The sequence below is a fragment of the Manis pentadactyla genome, chromosome 10 (assembly GCF_030020395.1).
Source record: "Manis pentadactyla isolate mManPen7 chromosome 10, mManPen7.hap1, whole genome shotgun sequence".
In the NCBI taxonomy this organism is placed as follows: domain Eukaryota; kingdom Metazoa; phylum Chordata; class Mammalia; order Pholidota; family Manidae; genus Manis; species Manis pentadactyla.
Window position 1 is genome coordinate 667,150 of NC_080028.1, and position 22,936 is coordinate 690,085.

The following is a 22,936-nucleotide window of genomic DNA, read 5'->3' on the forward strand; positions in this document are numbered from 1 at the left end:
TCCATGCCCAGGAGTGCACAGGCTGCCCGGAGCAGAGCAGCCACCCTCGGATCCCCACCCCCACACCAGGGCACGTACACTGGGCACAGCCATGGAGGACGGCGGGCTGACAGCCACCGGATGGCCACTCCCTCTGTACATGCATCCTCGGCAACCACATCACCCATGCCGCCACGGCACCCCACATCCCTGCACTGGCCCAGAAACTACATTCTAGAGAACCGAGGAGAGCCATGGGCCGGGCCTCAGGGCTCCCTGCTTTAAGTGACTTCTGTCTCTCTGGCAGCTGATGCTAGGGAAGGCCTGCTGGAGGAGCAGCAGGGTGGCTGAACACCCCCGAGGCCAGGGTGCTGCCCGCAACCCCCACCCCAGACGGCTGTGGCTGCAGGGGCTGGGCAGCCTCATCCCCACCGCTTGGGAGGTTTTGGTCCCCACAGCTTCCCAGAGGGACACAGCTGGCCCATCCTTTGGAAGATAAGATGGTCACTCAGCCATTTGGGCTCCCGGTGCCTCTCGGCTGGCAGCAGAAGTGGGTTAGAGCTGGGGACGCTGATGGAACTTCCAACACAGGCCAAGTGCCACCACACCCTGGGAGGCGAGCAGGCTTCCACAGTGACTTCCTGGGCACGTTTCCAGCCGTCTCCATAGGCCTTTCTCTGTCCTCCTGGCCTTTCATGGTTGCACACTGTAGGCGGCGCCGCTTCCCTCCTCTCTGGGTGTTGGGCGCCCTGCGGCCTTTCACCATCTGGCCCGGTCCACAGTCAGGGGCTATCAACGCGGCCCTGCGGAGTGCCTGGAGCAGGTGTGCAGCCGGCGAGATGCGGAGACCATGGGCAGCGTGCTGAGGGCAGGTCTGGGGCTGTCTACCTGGGGTGAGTGTGTCTTCTGCAGAGCTGGGCAAGTACAGGACGTCGGCCAGGAGCACGCCCCTTCCAGGTTATAGCACAAGAGAGGGGTGTGTGCCAGGCTGCCTGCAGAAAAGATGGCTGTGCTCCCAGAACCTGCACCTCCCTCTGAGCTGGGGATGGCGGGGCCTGTCAGGTGCTCTGGACATGCGGTCAGCATCTTGCCTGCAGTTACAGGGACACCCACCCTTGATTTTGAGAGTAGGGGCAGCGTCAGCCTCTACACTGGGGTACCTCCTCTGACTAGGTGGAAGCAATGTTCTCATGAGAGCAGGTCTGTAGCACATTCTGCTGTGGTCGGCCTGACACAGTTTCCAAGCATGGCTTATTAGCCTTAGTGGCAATCATGAGCTGCCCACTAGTCTCAAAAACCCCTCTTCTGCTTCCATCAGCCCTTCAGGCTCATGGGATATAGCTGTCCCGGCCAGCACACACGTCAGCTACGCATGCTGACCTCTCATTCACTCTTGTCCTTCACACCATGTGAAATGACATTCCATGCCCTTTTTGGTTACCAAAATTATCTTTTGAAGCTATTTCAGACGTCACCTCCCCCTTCTCAAGTAGATGACAAATCTCTCCAGCATACGGTCATGTAGGTCCCCATGCTCCTTGGGAGCTTCCCAGGTACAGTCCGAAGCTGGCCCAGCACGCAGAGGGCAGCTGGGACTGAAGGAGGCGGCGGCCACTCCAGGTGGGGATGTGGCAGGTTTAATAAGCGAGGGGCTTATACACGAGGCTTCCTTGGGCACCCGCCCCGCCCGCTCAATCTTGCAAGTTCATACAGAGGCCTTAATGGGGTTCAGTCCCGAGTGTGTCCAGGTGTCTCAGCACCAGTCACCATCTCGAGCTGTGACCCTGGGGCGCCTCTGTGGAAGGCAGGCAGAAGCCCCGTTCTGAGGACAGGCAGGGTGTGGAGCCTCCTAGTGACCGGCCCAGCTCACAGGTTAACAGACGGTCATGGCTTTTTGAGGACCCACTGGTGTTGGGTGTCCCTCTGTGTCCAGTGCCCTGGGCGCTGACACCTGCCCTCCCGAGCGAGGGCGAAGCACAGCCTCCACGTGTGATGTAAGTGCTGGGCTACATTGGGACAAGAGCTCGGGAACGCCAGCCAGCTTCCATTTTCTAGGAAAGGACACATGCTACCAGTTGAGCTGAAATGTGGGGGCTGGTATTTAGGGGAATGCAGTGCTGGTCAGCAGGTCAGAGGTTCACCTTTCCTTTGGATCTGTGCCAGGCCCTGGTCTCGCAGCTGCGTTCCCTGTGCAGAGTCAGGGCTTCAGCTGGGCCCTCCTCTGCTTTCTATGTCAAGTAGTGGGTGCCCCCTGAGGTGCCCACACAGGTCCTGATGGGTCAGTGCAGCGTGAATACCAGGGAAGACGGGACCACTATCTGGGCACCCCGGGAGCTGCAGACTCCAGACAGGCTTCCTCCTGGGTTTTCCCTCGGGGATGCACTCAGAGTGCCCCAAGGCAGACATCGCGACGTATGCGTGATAGATGCTTTACATGGTCAAAAATTACAGTATTTCCTTAGAGGCCAAGTTCTCTATTCATCCCATTTAAATGTCCACATTACCCTCAACTTTTCCAAAATGCCATCAACACCCCAAGAAGCAACCCCCCTGCCCCGCCCTGTGGGAAGGGCCAGCCTCACCTCAGTCACATGGCTGATGTATTCAATGACATGTCCATTGTACTCCTGAGTTTTCAAAATCAGTTTGTCACCTGGTAAAAAAAACACATTATCACATCTAAAACCAGAAAATCACAAAATGCTACTGCTGTACAGTGAAATCAAACACTCTGAAGAGGAAGTAAACAAAAACATTACTGGGAAAGGGGAACCCTCCTACACTGCTGGTGGGAATGTAAACTAGTTCAACCATTGTGGAAAGCAGTATGGAGGTCCCTCAAAAAACAAAAAAAAGAAATAAAATTTGACCCAGGAATTCCACTCCTAGCAATTTACCCAAAGAAAACAACTTCTCAGATTCAAAAAGACATATGCACCCCTATGTTTATCGCAGCACTATTTACAATAGCCAAGATATGGAAGCAACTTAAGTGTCCATCAGTAGATGAATGGATAAAGAAGAGGTGGTACATATACACAATGGAATACTATTCAGCCATAAGAAGAAAACAAATCCTACCATTTGTAACAACATGGATGGAGCTGGAGGGTATTATGCTCAGTGAAATAAGCCAGGCGGAGAAAGACAAGTACCAAATGATTTCACTTATCTGTGGAGTATGACAACAAAGCAAAACTGAAGGAACAAAACAGCAGCAGAATCACAGACTCCAAGAAGGGGCTAGCGGTTACCAAAGGGGAGGGGTGTGGAAGGGTGGGTGGGGAGGGAGGGAGAAGGGGATTGTGGGGTATCATGATTGATGCACACAGCTCAGAGAAGACAAATAAGGGACTGTGTGGCATCGTACTACACTGATGGACAGTGACTGCAATGGGGTATGGGGGGGACTTGATAACAAGGGTGAATGTAATAACCACATTGTTTTTATTGTGAAACCTTCATAAGACTATATCAATGATACCTTAATAAAAAACAAAACAAAACATTACTGGGATCAATTGCTTTCAAACAACGTCAGTGTGACAGAGGCGCTGTGTGTGTTCACTTTGCTGACTGAGTCTTAGGTGACGTCCCAGCCCAAAGCACAGAAAACCAAGGGACGTGGTTGTACTGCTGCCAGTTAAAAATATCCTTTTCCCTGCATGTGGTTCAACACCTGCTGCTCCATTTAGCAGAACACAGTGCTAACAAACCCACCTGTGTACAGAGAGGGCCGGCTCTCAGCCAGTCCTGGGACCTCCAGGACGAGTAAATCCCCACTTCTTTTCAAGGTGACCCCACTCATATTATACTCCTTCAGTTCTATTTCTGCATGAATCTCCTCCAGCCAGAGCAAAGTTGAAAACTTCTCCTTGTAATTAGACATGTTCAAAAGCTGAAAAAAACCCAGGAAGTTGGTGAGAGCAGAGGATGCACCACACACGCCCACATCCAGGAAATAAGCAGCTCTGGAGCTCCTGAGTCTAAGCTGCTGAAACTCGACAGGCAATGAAGAGCATCTTTCCAACACTGACCGTACCCCGAGACTAGAGAAACCATCTAGGTGAGCCCTACAACTGCCCCAGCACAGGGAGAGAGCCCAGAGGAGGCGTGCAGCCTCTGGGTCGAGGAAGCCGACAGGACGGAGTGCCAGGAAGAGAGCAGCACGGACAGAGGTCTGGAGAGCTTCCGAGTCCACGGCTCGCATTCCTGGCTCCAGGGCTGGGCTGCCTCGTGTGCCATCGGGCATTCAGCAACACACCTGGCCTCCAGCCACTGGAAGCTCCTGATGAGAAAACCTTATCAACAGAAGGAGACCCAGAGATGACACGTGTGATAATTAGTGACAAAGACATGAAAGCAGTTGTTTTAAGTGTCTTATGCGTATTGGGCAGAGACCCAGAGAATATAAAAAAGAACCAAACTGAATTTGTAGAGATAGTTTCTACAATGTCTGACATAAAAATACACTGGTGGGATTACAAACTGCACAAGAAAAACGCGATGAACTTGAAGACACAGCAAGAGAAACTACTCAAAATGTAACAGAGGGAAAAAGACTGAAGCCAAAAGAACAGGCATCAGTGAGCTGGGCGGTGGCCTCGGGTGTCCCACGGGCAGGAGGAGGATTTGAGTGCAGAATGCCCACTCATGTCTAAATTTCAGAAAAACTATAAGCCCACATATCAAAGAATCTCCAAGAACTCCCAGCCAAGAGCTATGAGAATTCTACCCAGGCACTTGGTAAGTTAGATTTCACAAGACTGGTAACAAAGAGAAAATCTTAAAAGTGGCTAGAAAAAAAATAACACATTTCAAGCAAAAGAACAAAGGTGAGAAGGAAAAGCAGACATCTCACAGGAACACTGCACCTGTAAAGGTTCAGTTTGGGATGCGAGACCTGGGGAAGAGATCTTCCGAAAATGAAGGTGCAATGAAGACTTTTCCAGATACACAAAGGTCAAAAGAACCAAGCCCGTGCAGACGAGCACCACAGGAGACGTCCAAGTCCTCCAGCGGGAGGAGGGGGACTCCGCGGAGGTCGGCACCCCCACGCAGGTGCGCAGAGCACCAAGAATGGTAACTATGCTGTGGCGCAAAAGACTCACTTTTTAAAATGCCTTTAAAAGATAATCATGGAGAACTAAGATGGTGGCGTGAGTAGAGCAGTGGAAATCTCCTCGCAAAACCATATACATTTTTGAAAATATAACAAATACAACTACTCCTAAAAGAGAGACCAGAAGACACAGGACAATATCCAGACCACATCCGCACCTGAGAGAACCCAGCGCCTCGCGAAGGGGGTGAGATACAAGCCCCGGCCCCGCGGGAGCCGAGCGCCCCTCCCCCCAGCTCCCGGCGGGAGAAGAGCAGGCAGAGCGGGAGGGAGACGGAGCCCAGGACTGCCGAACACCCAGCCCCAGCCATCCGGGCCAGAGCGCAGACACAGTACATGCGCGGGGGGCCCTGGATGCTAGGGAAACAGGGCAGCAAGACAGGTGAGTGGGTCCCTGCAGTCGGCGCTCCTGGGACAAAGAAAAGTGAGTGCTTTTTGAAAGACTTAAAGGGACAGGGACCCCACAGCTGGACAGAAATGTCCCAGAACACTTAGCCCAGCAGCTGGGAATCCCAAGGAACTCTGGGCAATCTAACCCCTGGGCAGCAGGGCAGCTTGGAGGCTCCTCACAGAGATAAACAGCCTCCCGGCCATTCCCCCTCTGACGCGGACCCACCATATTGGAGCAGCGGCCGAACCAGGCCACGCCCACAGCAACAGCGGAGATTAACTCCATAGCAGCCGGGCAGGAAGCAGAAGCCCTGTCTGCGCGCAGCTGCGCAGCACAGGCCACTAGAGGTCGCTGTTCTCCCAGGAGAGGAAGGCCACAAACTGGCAAGAAGGGACTTTCTCTTACCCAACACACGCGCCAGCTCCCCTCAAATATATCTATCGCCATGAAAAGGCAGAAGAAATTGATATAGACCAAGATCACAGAGGCAAACCCTGAGAAGGAGACAGACCTAACCAGTCTTGCTGAAAAAGAATTAAAAATAAAGCTCATAACCATGCTGATGGAGCTGCAGAGAAATATGCAAGAGCTAAGGGATGAAGTCTGGAGGGAGATTACAGAAATGAAACAATCTCTGGAAGGATTTATAAGCAGAATGGATAGGATGCAAGAGGCCACTGATGGAATAGAAACCAGAGAACAGGAACGCATAGAAGCTGATGCAGAGAGAGATAAAAGGATCTCCAGGACTGAAACAATATTAAGAGAACTGTGTGACCAATCCAAAGGAACAATATCCGTATTATAGGGGTACCAGAAGAAGAGAGAGAAAAAGGGATAGAAAGTGTATTTGAAGAAATAATTGCTGAAAACTTCCCCAAACTGGGGGAGGAAATAATCGATCAGACCATGGAAGTGTACAGAACTCCCAACAGAAAGGACCCAAGGAGGACAACACCAAGACACATAATAATTAAAATGGCAAAGATCAAGGACAAGGACAGAGTATTAAAGGCAGCCAGAGAGAGGAAAAAGATCACCTACAAAGGAAAACCCATCAGGCTATCATCAGACTTCTCAACAGAAACCTTACAGGCCAGAAGAGAATGGCATGATATATTTAATGCAATGAAACAGAAGGGCCTTGAACCAAGGATACTGTATCCAGCACAGTTATCATTTAAATATGAAGGAGGGATTAAACAATTCCCAGACAAGCAAAAGTTGAGGGACTTTGCCTCCCACAAACCACCTCTACAGGGTATTTTAGAGGGACTGCTCTAGATGGGAGCACTCCTAAGAGTAAATAGATGTCACCAGAGAAAATAAAATCACAGCAAAGAAAGCAGACCAACCAAATACTAACTAAAGGCAAAAAATAAAATCAACTGCCCACAAAAGCAGTTAAAGGAAACACAAAAGAGCACAGAATAAAACAACCAACATATAAAGAACGGAGGAAGAGGAATAAGAAGGGAGAAAAATAAAGAATGACCAGACAGTGTTTAAAATAGCTCAATAAGTGAGTTAAGTTAGACAGTAAGATACTAAAGAAGTTAACCTTGAACCTTTGGCAACCACAAATCTAAAGCCTGCAATGGCAATAAGTACATATCTTTCAATAATAACCCTAAATGTAAATGGACTGAATGCACCAATCAAAAGACACAGAATAATAGAATGGATAAAAAAGCAAGACCCACCTCTATGCTGCTTACAAGAGACTCACCTCAAACCCAAAGACTATAGGAACAAAGAAAGACTGAAGGAACAAAAGAGCAGCAGACAAGTATAAAAATCAAACGAATATTCATATTTGACCTGATTGTTTATAGTTCATAATGCGTGATCAAAACCAAAAGTTTCTGTGATGACTGCCCTTGCACTGTTCACCATGTAAGAACTTATTCACTATGTAAGAATTTGTTCACCGTGTTAGAACTTGTTCGTTATACTTCAGAAGATTGGAGACTGTTCAGAATTAGGCTTGGGGTTGATTAATGATTGTGCAATGAGTCCCCTATACAGAATTTTATTGTTGTTAACAACCATTTGACCAATAAATATAAGATATGCCCTCTCAAAAAATAAAAATAAAAAAATAAAATAAAAAACAAAATAAAATACCGCAAAAAAAGAAAAAAAAGAGCAGCAGAATCATAGAACCTAAGAATGGACTAACAGTTACCAAAGGGAAAGGGACTGGGGAGAAAGGGAGGGATAAGGGTGGGGAAGAAGAAAGGGGACATTACGATTAGCATGTGTAGTGGGGGGGGGCATGGGGAGGGCTGTGCAACACAGAGAAGACAAGTAGTGATTCTACAGCATCTTACTACGCTGATGGACAGTGACTGTAATGGGGTTTGTGGGGGGGGATTTGGTGAAGGGGGGACCCTAGTAAACATAATATTCTTCATGTAATTGTAGATTAATGACAACAAAACAAATGAATTTAAAAAAAAGACAATCACACTAAGTAAAAATGGTAAAATGCATCATGGAGTTCAAAGCACATGCAGAAGTCAGATTTACAACATGAGCAAAAAGTCCAAGACAAGAGAACCAGAGGCTCCCTGGGAAGCCCCGGCTCTCCAAAGGAAGTGGTGCAGGACCACCCGTGGCCTGTGATGAGCTGAAGGGTGGCTCTAAACCTGTGCCATCCAAACAGCCACTATCCGTGCATGGCTGTTTACAAGGAAACTGACTATAATTAAAGAGAATGAAAGATTCTGTTCCCTTGGTCAACTGGACACATTTCAAATGCTCAACAGCAGCCTCCACATCTCAGGGTGGGTCCAGAACATTCCTATCAGCAGGAGGTTCTACTGCCTAGCACCGTGACAGACCCTGAAGCAGCTGCACACACTACGAAAGAGCTACCATACCAGCCAAGAAAGGAGATAAATGGAATCATAAAAAGGTAGGAAAAGAGGAAAAACAGTGAATAGAGAAAAAATAGGAAGATGGTAGATTTAAACCAAATCATGTCAATAATCATATAAAATGCAAGTCATCTAAACCCCACAGTTAAAAGGCAGAGACTGTCAGACGGATAAAAGCAACACCCAAGCAGATGTTTGCTGTAAGAAGTCCACTTTGAAGATAAAGATGCAGACAGGTTAGTAGGTGTGGGAAAGACACCATGTTCACAGCGACGCAAAGCAAGCTGCAGATGCTGTACTAGTATCACACGAAGAAGACTAGAGCCGAGCACACCACCAGGGATGTCAGCAAAGGGTGAGCCATTCAACATAGCAACCACAGATGTTCATGCACCTAATCCTGAGCCTCGATGTCCGAAGGAGAGGCCTGGGAAACTGCAAGGAGAAAAAATACATATTCATAGTTAGAGAATTAACTTCCTTCTCAGTTTATAGACCAAGCAGACCGAAGTCAATAGGGATAATGCAGACGTCAGCCACATGACCAGCCACCTGGCACTGACACTCATGGGGACGCCCGCCGAACAGCAGCAGTGCTCACAGGCCTTATCTTGACTGTGGAACAAAAGTCATCGAACATAAAAGGGTTCAGTTGATAAACTATGTTTTCTAAACAGAACAGAATTAAATGAGGAATCAACAGAAGATATCTGGAAGAATTCCCAAATGCTTGAAAATGATCTATGGGTCAATCAACAAATCAAAAGGTAAATTAGAAGATACAACAAACTGAATGAAAATATATACAACAAAGTAAAATTTGTGGAATGTAACTAAATAGTCCTTAGAGGAAAATTTATAGCACTAAAAAAACCTATCAGAACAGAAGAAATATCTCAAATCAGTGATGTGTGCTTCCTCCTTTAAAAAGCAGAAAAAAGAACAAATGAAGCCAAGTAAGCAAAAGAAAGAAAATAATAAAGATCAGAGTGGGTATCAGTGAAAAAGAAAATAGAGGCAAATCAATAGAACAAAAAGCTGGTTCTTTGAGAAGATTAATAAAAATTTATAAACCTCCAGCCAGACTGATAAAGAAGAAAGGATAGGCGCAAATTACTAACATCATGAACAACTTTATGCCAATAAACTAGAAAAGCTAGATGAAGAGACACTTCTTTAAGGACAAAAACCACCAAAGCTCATTCAAAAGAGAGAAACTGAACTGTCCTATGGCTTAAAGACACTGAATTCATAGTAAAATTATCTTCCAGGAAGTAAACTTTAGACCCAAGATGCCCCACTGATAAATTCCACAAAAACTGTAAGGAGAAATAATACCAGTTCTACGTAAACTCCCCTCCCTCATCTTCTGCTCCCAGCCCCAAAGCCCGGGCGGTGAGAGTCAGGAAGGGCAGGCCACTTGGCTCCCGGCATGGTATTCGCACAAGCACTAGCTCTAAGAGGCTCTGCGATGCCTGCGCTTATCCTGAAATTCTCAGCTGCCTGTGGCAAAAGAACCAGGAAGCACCCAAGGTTGAGAAGGATTCATCCTGACTTTGTCAGAAAACAAATCCAGTGGGCGGAGAGTCAGGGTGTCACACCAGATGTGTCTCTTACCTCTGCAAGTAACGGCTGAAAAGTCAGTATGTCAATTTTTTGTTTCACACATTTTTTAAGTCTATCTGGTATTGGATACTGTGGAAGAAAACTTGGAAGCTGCCGTCTTGGGTTCCTTAAAAAAGAAATCCACAAGTTAAAACAATTCTTAACATGAGGCATTTTAGACCATCCATTCTTACTTAGAGATCTTCTCCTATTTTAGAAAGGTAAGTTTCCTCAACCACCAAAAATAACTGATGTATGAACTGTCAGCCTAAGTAATGTGCAAACCTTTATTTTAGCTTTGGGGTCCTCTCCCTGGGTCCTCTCATTGTCATAGAGCAGAACTGCTCTGCAGCAACAGGAAAACAGGCTGGACAACCCAGAACCTCTTGGTACCAGTGAGTTTGAAAACAACTATTTGTAGGCTTCCAATTGGCTAAACTCTTACTACTATGCTTTTGTAAGGATGTATTAGAAACTATATTGGAAAAAAACACATTTGGTAAAGGTGCTGTCCGGGCTCTGCCTGCCTGTTTGCAGCCTGTAATCTCTCTGGGTAAGTTCAGCGTCCCCGCTCCAGCTTCCGCCTTTCCCCAGAGAGGGCTGTCACCAGGAGTCACCAAGCCTGCCAGCAGCAGGACAAAGACCATTAGCACTGCTATGGGCGCTCTAACGCAGCAGCAGGAGTGAGGGGAGGAAAAAGCTGGGTATGGGAACAGGAGAGCCAGGGAAGCATCCGAGCATGCAGTGTGAGGAGCCCCCAGTTCCAGGCTGTGCAGCAGAGCTAAGCGAGGCAGGGGCTGTGCGGGGAGGGTGATGGGGAGGGACCGGGGGAGGGCCCACCACCACTACCCGCTCCCTCCAGGCTCTGTATCTGATAGCTGTCACCTCACAGGCAGGTTCCTCTAGCTCAGTTCTGGACAGGGAGTCTGATTACAGACAAGTCTCGTCAGAAACACCCAGTCAGCTCCAGAGCCACCACTGGAAGGCCGTCACCTCCTGCCGGAACACCTTCTCCCTTGTGGGTTTGCAGCAAGGGCTGGAGCAGAGCACACCCGTGAAGTGCATGTGGTGGGCAGAGCATGCAGTAAGCGACAGCAAAGTCCTGATTACTCATGTGAACAAGGTAAAGGGCAGGATGGCCTCCACACACACATTTACGTAAATGGCCTGAGTAGTCCATCTTACCATGCAGCTTCAAAAGGCATGCTGAGTTAACAAACATGTCTATTCACTGCTTAGGATGGTTGGAAACTTGGCTGACAAAATCCGGGCACAAAGAGGGGTCCTCTGCAGCTTGGCTAAGGGAGTGCATGAACACAGGTTTCAGGAGGCAGGCAGGAGCAGCAGAGAACACCCAGGATGGCAGTGGCCATGGCTGGACCACCCAGGATGGGGCAGATGCAGATGCTGGGAGGCCAAGGGTGTCTGAGCCAACCAGGACTGACGTTTGGGTCACTAACTCGACAACAGGAAATGAACATCTCATTTTAGAGTTGTTCCTGTATGGTGACAATATGACATTCAAACAGAAATAACTGACCAGGGAATCACAATACTTGTGGCTTTTGGTCTGTCTCTCTCCTCTAGTTTAGCCAAATCCCAACTAGAGAGTTGCGTGAAGAACCCTAACAACTAGAGCTCCTTAAAAGCTCTTGTAATTAAAACCCAATTGTCTGGGACTCTTGATGGGCTACAGGTCACAGTAGCCTCTTGCACCCGTGTGTAGGTTCCAGCCTCTGAGCCCACGGCCTTCATGTGACCAAGTTACCACTTCCTGATCACTCCTGATTGCTCCGTGCCAGGGACTACACCCTTTACACACCTTCCTCATGATCCTCATAGCCACACAAAGGAAGGGCTATCATTTTACAAATGAGACCAAGGCTCAGAGTGGGTAAGAAACTGGGCCAAGGTCACAGCTTCCCAGCGGCAGTGCTGGGAGTCAAGTAATGGTATAACCCCCAAGGTCAGCCACACAGTGTTCTCTGATAGCAGATTTCTCCTTCGGCTGCAAATTAGTAGAAGTCCATAATACCTTATCTTAAACTGTAACTGGGCAAGATGGGGTGTGAAGTCAGGATTTTCCCATGTTAGAGAAGTAACCCATTTCACCCAGTGGGTTATGGGCAGCACCTGAGCTCAGCTTGTCAGTCTCTACGCATTCATGATCCACAGCATGCAGGCACGCAGGAGCCTCACATCCCTATAGGTCATATTTTTTGGCACCAAACTTAAAAAAATCTGCTTTGCAGAGCCTTTTGGGTTTCATAACTGCAGATGAGCAAATGTGAGCTGCAGCATTTTGAGACTATGCCCCAAAGTCCCCTGGCCACATTAGCAGACCACACTGTTTCCACTTGGTCCTTCAGAGGAGCCACATTTCCACAGGGGCTTCAAGCAGCCAAGCGCTGCCCCAGCACAGACCACTCTCAGGGGCTGTGCACTGATCACAGAGGCCACACTGGCCGCACCCCACTGATCTAGCGGACCAGTGTCTCTGGGTGCCCATGTGGGACACGGATGTCTCAGGATACGGGTGGGGCTGCAGGGAATGGGAGGGCAAGGGTCAGACTGTGTCCTGCTCTGAGAGACACCTCGACACTAATTGGGGTGCAGCGGCCGCCTCTGGGCCCTCCTCAGAGACAGGACCTGAAGATAGACCTGAAGATAGACAGGTGAAGATAGAGCTCCACCTTCCCCCACATACAAGCATGGAAAGAGGCCTCCTTCCCAGCTGCAAACCCGTCCCGTTTCGGGATGTCCACATCTCGTCAATGACAGCGGAGCCCGCGCTCCAGTGCACGTCTTCTCTGCTCACGGTACCTTTTCTGTGTGGTCACGACTGTAGTTTTCATGGAAGCTGACGCTTCCGGGCTTCTAGGCTTTTTCCATGTAAAGGGTTCTCGGACCACTATCAGCGACTCCTCCTCACTCACAACATTCACTTCCAGGAACCGCCCAATGATGAAACTGGAGAAGCAAAGCAGGAGGAGCTCCTTGCAGCGGCCAGAATTCCTTGAAAAGACAAAACACCATTTAGTCTTAGTCATAAATGTAACGGGCAGCTTCAACAGTCCCCTTCCCCTGCCCATCGGAGCAGTGCAGCATTCCTCCTGATTGCTCCGTGCCAGGGACTACACCCTTTACACACCTTCCTCATGATCCTCATAGCCACACAAAGGAAGGGCTATCATTTTACAAATGTCAGAGCGGGTAAGAAACTGGGCCAAGGTCACAGCTTCCCAGCGGTAGTGCTGGGAGTCAAGTAATGGTATAACCCCCAAGGTCAGCCACAACCCTTAATTTTTAGTAATTATTTTTAATGGGGGAACCAGACTCTCTAAAATAAGCAACATAATATTGTCCCAAGATAAAACCAAGAACTTTAAACAGACTTTTCTGTATTTCTCAAACTAAGAACAGGAAAACATTCTCTATATTCCTAAGTTTAAATCGAAGTTTTAAACCTCAAAATACACAATGTTTTACTTTGCTTTCTGCCCCACTCCCTGCTGTTGCTCTAACCCAGGCTCAGCACACTCACCAACCACCTTCTGCTATGTTCACACTGCCATGTTTAAAAAGGTCATTTAAAGCAGAGGCATTGCAGACCAAGGGCTGAAGACAGCTGTTTACTTAAATGGATACCCGTGGCTGGATGTCCATGGGCTGGAAGCAACAGGGTAGATTCATGTTTTTAAAGATTTAGAATTAGGAAATGTTAGATGACTACTGAGAGGAAGGCCTGTAGCCAAAACTCGGGCTGACTGCTGAGGAGGGAGACTGGGGGACGGGCGGCAAACTCGGGACCCAGGGGAGGAGGCAGAGGAGGGGAAAGACCTGCCAGGGCTCAGGTGGCCAGCTACACGCAGCCAGCCATGGAGAAAAGGCCTCAGCACCGCTTGCCCCAGACCCCGTGCCTCAGCCAGCTGCCCAGATGGAGGTGGGGGAGCAGACAGGTCTCGGAGCAGCAGCCAAGAGGTTAAGAGTGGGCGTCTCCCACAGGCTCAGGGCTGCCAGGAGGTAGGTGGATCAACTTAGCCGTTTTCTCCACCAATGTTTTTCTTATGATTTATCCTATCAAAATAGTTACAAATGCTTTTTACAACATCCATCCATGAAACCTAGGACAGTGTCTCCAGAGTAAGCCTGCTCCAAACGCTCCAGCCACGTACTTCGCTTCACAGACGATCACAATCAGGGTTCTTCCACCTGGAGGGATGAGTCCCCCGGCGGTGGGCTCTGCAGCCACCTGCGTCTTTGACGCACTCTTTCTTTCTTCCCCACTTTCTCCTGTGCAGGTACAGCCATCTGGTAGATGAAATTTAAATCCAAATTAGACTGAAAGATACGTTTTGGTAGTGGTGGCTCGCTGGTGGAAAAGTGTGCTTCCATGCACACAGGCACCATGTTGGCCACTGGCCACAGCCCTGCTGCGGAGACAGAGCCCTGAGCAGCCTCGCCCGCAGGAGGAGTATGTGCAGCAAATGGCACATCAAGGAATTTCTGGCTATTTGTCAAGCTACTTTTGTCTGCCTGCCCAGCCCCTAAACACCAGAGACAGGTCCAGGACTACGCGCTTGAGGCATAAACTGCCGCAACAGCTCTCACTGGGCTCACAGGCTGATCTACCGGGAATGGCTGAATGTCTACCTGGAGGGACTTCTTTGTTGTCCACCAAACTGCTCTCCAACGTCTGACAGGTTTTGCTTTTTTGGTAGCTGTCTAATGAGTTGATATTTTCATCTGAAAAATTCTCCTTCTTGGGATCAGAAACGAGAAACACTCCTGGGTGTGCCTGGGCTTCATCCAGTGTTTGAAATCTGAATTGTTTAGCTTTATCCCAGCCAGCCAGTCTGCAGCTGACTAAGTTTTGAGGAATGTCTCCTTTATTCCTAGAAAACGAGAATTAGCTGTGAACACAGACAGGATCCTAAAGCTGTAATATTCAGTCACCCCAAAACATAACATTCAATCTATCTAGTGAATGGCAATTATAAATACCTCTATGAGATAAGTAAAAAGGGTATTTTGGGATGAAAACCTTCAAAAACATTTTCTTGAAGGAAATAATAAATGGGCAAAATAAAGCTGGTTTTACAGAAATCCTTAAATCACAGCTTAAAGCACATTAACATAATTTTACTGAAGCTGCACGCTCACTCTATGCAGATCACCATGTTTTTACTTCCTCCTTCTGCCAGTGTTCCAAAATCTGTCATCCTGGTGACTTCAACATCACCTTTGTTTTTCAACAAAAGGGCTCCACAGGACACAGGTGCAGCCCTCTCCACGGCAGGGGCGTCTCTGCAGGAAGCAGGAAGCACAGCATCAGGGGGCAGCCACCCCCACGGTCCCTCCTGACCTGCACTCTCCTTCCACATGCACCAGCTGCAGGACGCGCTGCTCCTCCCGGGCAAGGGGCGAGCCGCACAGGCGGCCGTGCAATAGCACGAGCTCCACAATACTCAGAACTTCCAAGGACAGCAGAGTACCCCGGGGCAGAAAACTACAGATCCTATAAAACCCAGAGCACAGGATGGGGCACAGCGGTGGCACCACAGAGCTGCCTCCAGGAGCACCTCATGAATCAACCCCACAGTCCCGGGGCGGGGCCTGGAGGTGGAGGTGCGGTGCTCCTCCTGTGCTGCCAGACCTGCCAGAAGAGGGAAGGCAGCAGAGCTTTGCTTTCAGAGGCCCACGTGAGTCTGATGGTGGAAGAGCTTTACTGCTTCTGAGGATTCGAACACAACTGACAGAGGAGTTTCTCTTCAGAAAGCATGAAGATTTACCCTGAACCCCAGAACAGAGCCTTCCCCCACCCCCTCCTCTGCTGGGCTTACCCAGGACGCGCTCTCCAGGAGGAACGGGCGCCTCCCGCCATCCCGTCCCACCTGCAGCTCCATCCAGAAAACAGGGCCTTGGGGCCTAAAGGCAGGAGTGCCTCTGTCTTTCTGGTCCTCCCAGACCAGCTCCTGTCCCCATACACGCCCCACCCACATCCCTTCTTCTTCTCATCCGCATGTGAGAGCAGTGCAGTCTCCATCCTGGAGACAGCCTAGGCCTGCTAACGGGCGGGCTGAGAAGCATGATCAGAGAAGTGGAGCAAGAACGATTCCCAGACTAGAGGTTATCAGAGGGGAGGGGTGGAGGAGGGAGAAGGGGATTGAGGGGCACTATGATTGCTGCACATGGTGTGTGTGTGGGGTCACGAGGAAGACAGTGTAGCCCAGAGAAGACAAGTAGGGACATCTTATTACACTCATCGACACTGACTGCAATGGAGTGTGGGAGGGACTTGATAATACGGGTGAATGTAGTAACCACAATATTTTTCCTGTGAAACCTTCCTAAGAGTGTGTATCAGTGATACCTTAATAATAATAATAATAAAAATGACTCCCAGGTTTTTGGCTCAACCCACCAAGAGAACAGAGAGGGAGAGATGGAGGGAGGTGCTAGGTCTGCAGAAGTTCCACTTTGCAGTCTCCCCATCACTCACGCAGGCAGCAGACAGGGGTCTGCATGCAGGCAGCATCCTGGACCCAACGGGCTGTAGGGTCTGGACCAGCTTGCCAAGCAAACCCACACACTTAGCAGGTGGCCCGTGCTGAGCTCAGGGGTCTCGACTCCTGCTAGGGAAGCCTGGGGGGCGGGGGTGGGTGGGGGTGGTGGCAACAGCATATCAAAGCCCAGGGCAGACCTGTGGGTCTTCTTCGTCCGAGGCTGTGCTCTGGGGTGAGGACGGAGCTCCACAAGCAGACAGCTTCACTGGCATCTGCTAGAAGGGTGGGTGCTTGTCTCCAGTACAACTCAGGAAATGGGAACTGACTTCCCACTGGCCAGGGGTTCCCCTGGACCCAGCAAATGCCCCCCATCTACTCACCCCTAGGCCCCTGACTAGGGGATTGCAGGACTTCTGAACTCACAGGGCTTGGGGCTGGCTCACAGTGTCCCCTTGCCTATGAAAGTTGGCTACTCAAGACTCCACAAGCAGACCCCCATCAAGGGACAAGCCTTGTGGACGTGCCTGGGGTTAGAGCCACCCTGCCCAAGGATAGCCAGCAGCCCTTCACTGGACGGGCTGCCCTGACACCTCTGTGCAGGTCCCACATCTACATCAGTCCAGGGTCCCTTGAGGAGGCTCCCAAGGACCGGACCAGCCACAACAGGGAGCCCACTGGCTGTGCCCCCACTGCTCCATCCAACAGGTGCTAGTGAATACACACTGTGAGCACGACTCATATCGAAAACAGTGAGTTGGCAGACAGAGAGCACGTGAGGATGTAAGTGCTGAGAATGAAAGATGGGACAACACAGATACAGAGCTGGAAGCAAATTACAAGTCATCTGAGGTCTAAGCTGGGATGCTCGCTCCCCAGTGGTCAGCTGGGGCCAGTACTGGCCGACCTCCCACCCCGCCCTACTGTGCCCACGGCAATTGGAACCCGTCAGGGCTGCACTGCCATCCAGCCTTTCCGGCCTAAAGAGAATCGTCAGGGAAGTTTCAGGCCTGCAGGTACCACCTTAAAGTAGGCAAGTGACTCCAAGGGACCACACATCCTCTGCAGAAGAGGGCCTCCCAGCTTCTGCCCTGGGGCAGAGGAAGAGTATAGAACCAGCAGGAAGCCAGAGCCTGGGTTACACACAGGGAGGAGCTGCTGCACCTCCCAGCAGACACCTGCACGTGAGCTCCCGCCTCATCTGTCCTCACACACTGGGAGTCAGATGGGCCGTGGGAAATGTGGTGCCCAGAGGCCTTCTTGGGTGGTGAGAGGTGAGGGCCACACACCATGCTTCATCACCTCAGAGATGGGTCTGAGTCATTCTCCCAAAGGAAAGCAGGGGCCTGCGGGGCAGAGGAACTGAGCACCAAGTGGCCAGATGACAAGGGCCTGCTAGACAGGTCAGAGGCCAGGTTGCCCCTTGGCAGGTCTGCCACACCCGCACGCCCACAGACTTGAATGAGGCTGTCCATCTCTGAGCCTCGTGTACTGGTGTGTGCCTCCACATGCCCCACTGCTTGGCTCTGGACAGCACGTGCTCACCGGTACAGAGCAGGGACTCACATTCTGGTGAGGGTGGCCTGTAGCAGAAATGACCACCGCAAATGAATGACAAGTTCCAGGAGGTGAGTGCCACGGGGGAAAGCAGGTGACACAGGGGAGGAAGTGGGAGGTCGTCATTACAGGGGAGCTGGAGGGAGGCCCACTGTGTTTCATAAACACGCGTGGAGGAGGTGGCAGGTCACCAGGGCACAGAAGGACGAGCACGGACACAGAAATCAGTAATTCTACGGACCTACTATGTCCAGTGTGTTCTAAAAAATGCCACGTGTAAAAGAACAAAAGATGTAAAAATCCACCCAAATGTGGAAATCAGATCACCAACATAACATGAAGGACTAAAAAGAGACCTTTACCTCAATCTTCAACCAGTTATGGAGACTGCTGAGCACACCTCCAGGAGCTTCGCCCCTTTAACCACCCAGCTCAGACTTGGCCAGCCTGGTATCCGGGCTTATTAAAGCAAACTCATAACATGCACTCAAACCAGGTGTTTCCCTTCCCAGCGCAGAAAGCCATTTTCTCATTACCGCCTTGTCACCGGGGTCATACAGAGGGCTCGCCACATGTAGCATGACTGGCTGCTCTCCACCACCACAGCGCTGACCATGTCATGTCTTCGAGGCACGTATCCCTCAGGAAGTTTCAGTGAGTCCAGGGTGAAAAAGATACTGTCGTCTATCACCCCATTTCTTCCACAGAGGCTAGAAATGCAGACCTGCAAGTCCATCAATTGAGAGCTGGTTAAGCCTGGTTGGCACTGTGCCAAACCGGTCACCGGTGGGCGGGTCACTGGGAGCAGAAGTGCCTGGTGGGCTGCTTGGCAACACCTCGCCTGAGCCTCACGGCAGACAATTAAAGTCCTGTCTCTGGGGAGAGCGGGGACCCTGGTGTCAGGGCAGAAACAATGCCCTGAAGATCACGGGGAAGTGAGGTAGCCATCATGGAGTGGGAGGGCGTGGGTGGCAGGGCTCAGGGCCCAGTGTCTGCCTCAGCCCAGCACCCGCCTCCATCTCCACCCCGTGTGAGTCAGTACCTCTGAGTTCCAGCCTCCTCTGCCAAACCATACCAGCTTTACACACACTCCCATCCTCACCCACTCCATCACACACAGCAATTAGGATGCTTCCACACTTTCACCTAAGCAACGTGACTTATCACTTAATTATGAGGGTAATGCCAGGCTAGGGTCCAATGTCTCCTTAAGGAAACAGCATTCTTACAAGAAATTAGGGTCTTCTTCGGCCAAGACTGAGCATTATTTATCTTGACTTCTCAATGCACCCAGGAGAACCACAGGCCAGGAAAACATAGGAACCCAGGGACAAATGAGGGTCAATACTTACCCTGTCCACACGTTTATACCTCAGCGGCTTCACTGAGATGGCCTCACTGCGCCACGTGCCTGGCCGGATCCAGTACTCAGCCTCCACCCAGTCTCCCTTGCAGGGCTTGAAACCTCCGAGGTAGGGAAACCACAGTGCATTACTTGGTGATGTTGGTAATGTCAAAGTGTACAATTCACTCTGAAGTTACACTGAAATCATCTGTTCTGAGATACATGGAACAGCTTAAAAAACAAAGGTGCTGCCAGATCCCAGTGGTTTGTTAACATTAGTTTTGTGATAGAAGTGTTATAGCTTGGCTACCTTTATAAATCTGTAAACGCTTATAAATTCTGACTCCACAGCTTGTAGTTCAGCTGGCTGAACATCACGGCCTGTGAGGCAAACAGCACTGTGTGAACCACAGGTTTCCTGATATATAGGGATCTTGTTTTTATTACAGTGCTGAACTCCATCAAAACCTGTATTCATGTTATCATCGTAAAAAAAGTATTTTATCTGCAGCATTGGGTTTAAAGTGAATTTACAGCAGCATGCACAGTAATATCAGATAGCTCTCCTTCACCAGTGTGCTCTTGTATGACCTTCCCTTTGATTCCATGATTCTGATGGGAAAACAAACTGCTATTTGCACTGGCTTTGCTCCTGTTTGGGACCCTACCTCCCGTGTGCATGCTGCTTAGACTCCTGCTTCTCTGCAGTCACCCCTTCCAGGGTGGGGGGCTGGCTCGTCTCCACACCGCAGTCTGACTGTGCTGGCCTTGCCTTGGCCCCCTCAGGAGCTCACACACAGGACAGAGCCCACGCTTCACCCGGACTGCGTCCTCAGTCTGCTCTGCACCCGGGGGCTGGGCCCCGCCTTCCCCCAAGGGAGCCCAAAGCCAGCAGGTGCCCACCCACCTACTACTGGTCCTGCGGAGTGGAACACACTGTCCATGAGCTCTCAGTCCCGTGAGAGTGATTTCTACACAACAGCACCTGGCTGGAGGAATGCACTCCAGGATTTGCTGAATGAGTATCAAGAAGGAAACAGTATATTCTGACCCTCCCTTAAATAACAAAAAATTTAGCTTAATTCCTCCTCTTCCCACCAGCTTTTATACATGAAGTCTGATGGGCACACAGCCATGCCCTTTCACAGAGGCACTGTCTGCTGCTTGTTCCTGCCACCGCTCTCCCAGAGGTAAGGAGGCCGAAGAGGCCCCATAGACACAAGCTTTACTCTCTGGCGCTGTCGACCTGGTTAGATTCCACTAGCTCTTTTCACATTTTTCTTTCAAAGGTGTTCTTTCTGCTTCACCCATAAGGTTCTGCAATCATGTCAACAGCAGCTTTTGGATGGCTTATGGCACAAATTTGTAGCTCAAGAGCACCTGTGTGCAGAAAATCCCTCTGCCTATGCTTTGGTGCCAGTCCTCAGGAGGCACCTTCTCTTCTGCACCTCTGAGGAACATCTACGGCATGTGCTGGGTTCCAGTCTGGGAGGGACTTTTTGTCGGCATCATTACAGGGACCTAGGGATTCTCTCTGGAGCTGAGCAATCCCAGAATTTTTCCCGAGCTGAGTTTCTCTGACAAAACAGAGATTTAAAAATCCCAGACAACACCACCTGTCAGTTTCACTTGGGGGAATCCCAGTGTTAGTAACCAAGGTCAGAGTCTGGCTTTTTTACATGTAAGGTAAGACAGCAAGCTGCCCACTGGACTGAGCTAACTGCCCTCTGTACCTGGGCTCCCTGGGAGCCACAATGTTAGGGAATTCCTACTCTGCTTCTCCCTGAACATGCAGCAGGAGGGTGTGTGGCTGGAATGCAGCTCAGAAAGCCCCTCTGCAGTGGGCAGCGTTCCCCACGCCTCCCAGTTATAGAACATGGCGGGGTGCTGCTCCTCGGGAGGAAGAGCTGGCTCTGGGCCTCTCCCTGCCCAGCTCCCCACATGCCACTAGAGAGAGCATGCACACAATCAATCCTAAACTCAATAAACGGCACCGACAAATTAATTCTTCAGGCATAAAGTCAAAACATTAGATCAGCTATAAACAAATGCAATTAAAAATGGATATATACTCTGGGAAAGGACAAAGTATCCCCAAGTCCCATTTTAAAACATTTGAATTACTTTAAAACAGCAGTACTTCCATGTATCTGTAATACTGTTGACTTATGTTAGTAACAATGATTCTGAGGAGCATGTCCAAATCTCGCCTGTTCAGTCATGCGTGTAACCATCTCAAACCTATTCTGTAAAAATTAAAAGGCCCACAAAACCTAACCTTAGATGTGAAATAGAAACCCATTTAGTCTACCTTCACAGACATTGTCCAGGGAGAAGTATGTAGTCTGACTGATGTAGCCAGCACCTTTTGTCACAGAAGTCACAAAGCCAATCAGCACCCGGGGGCTGCATTCTGACAGTCCTCTGCCATGGTTTTTGCCGTCATCTTCCCATTTGGGAGAGAGAGCTTCCACCTGCAGGACAAGCAAAGCACTGTTTGAACCAGAAGAGAACTACACAACAAGAAAATCTACACATACAGATACAAAACACTGGCAGACTGAATGAAGCAGTGTATTAAGGGTTACAAACCATCCTCAAGGAGGATTTATCCAAAACGTTAAGGGTTTCACACAGGAAAACCCATCGGCGTGACACACCCACACTGGTAGAACGGAAAACACATGATCACCTGTGCGGAAAAGGTACCTGACAAAACTCAACGCCCCTTCATGAAGAAAACACTCAATAATTAGGGAATGCAGGGCACCCCCTCCACACGTTGAGGGCATCTGTGACCAGCCCACAGGGAGCATCACATCCAACAGTGAGAGACTGAGAGCTTTCCCCTGAGGCCACAAACAAGGCAAAGGCGCCCGCTCTAACCACTTCTGTTCAAAACAGCACCAGAGGTCCTGGCCAGGGCAATTCAGCCAGAAGACACAAAAGGCATCCGAGTTGGAAAGGAAGAAAATTATCTGCCTGCCGATGACATGATCTTATATGCAGAAACTGCCAAAAGTTCCATTAGAAAACCTGTCACAGCTAATAAACACATTCAGGAAAGTTGCAGCAACTGCAAAAGCAATACACAAACTTGGTTGTACCTCTATATTTCAAAAAATAACCCAAAACAGGGGATTAATAAAACAATTCCATAGCATCAAAAGCAACCAAATACTTAGGAATAAATTTAACCAAGAAGGTAAAAGAATTATACATTGAAAAACCACAAAATGTGGCTGAAAGAAGTTATAAAAGACACAAATAAGACAACATGTTTATGGATTAGAAGACTTAATATTAAGGCATCAATTCCATCCAAAGTGATCTGCAGATTCAGCAAAATCCCTGTCAACATCCCAGTGAAGTCTTTTGCAGAAACAGAAAAACCGTTCCTAAAGCTCATATGGTCCCTCTAGGGACCCAATACAGCCAAAACGTTTTTTGAAAAGGGAGAACAAAGTTGGAGGATTCATACATCTTGATTTCAAAACTTCGTACAAAGCTAGTAATAAAAAATGTGGCATAAAGAAAAGACACGGACCAATG

General features: G+C 49.4%; 1 protein-coding gene across 1 annotated transcript in view; it reads right to left on the reverse strand.

The window, feature by feature from the left end:
• Positions 1-22,936, reverse strand: part of MOV10L1 (Mov10 like RISC complex RNA helicase 1) — a 52,217-nt gene that overhangs the window by 24,256 nt on the left and 5,025 nt on the right. The window contains exons 3-12 of the mRNA XM_036906669.2: positions 21,696-21,858; positions 19,392-19,504; positions 18,576-18,763; positions 15,143-15,286; positions 14,633-14,874; positions 14,155-14,290; positions 12,803-12,994; positions 9,992-10,106; positions 3,700-3,877; positions 2,562-2,632 (exon numbers count right to left, since the gene is read on the reverse strand). Of these exons, the coding sequence (XP_036762564.2) occupies positions 2,562-2,632; positions 3,700-3,877; positions 9,992-10,106; positions 12,803-12,994; positions 14,155-14,290; positions 14,633-14,874; positions 15,143-15,286; positions 18,576-18,763; positions 19,392-19,504; positions 21,696-21,858 (1,542 nt within the window). The remainder of the gene's footprint in view (positions 1-2,561; positions 2,633-3,699; positions 3,878-9,991; positions 10,107-12,802; positions 12,995-14,154; positions 14,291-14,632; positions 14,875-15,142; positions 15,287-18,575; positions 18,764-19,391; positions 19,505-21,695; positions 21,859-22,936) is intronic.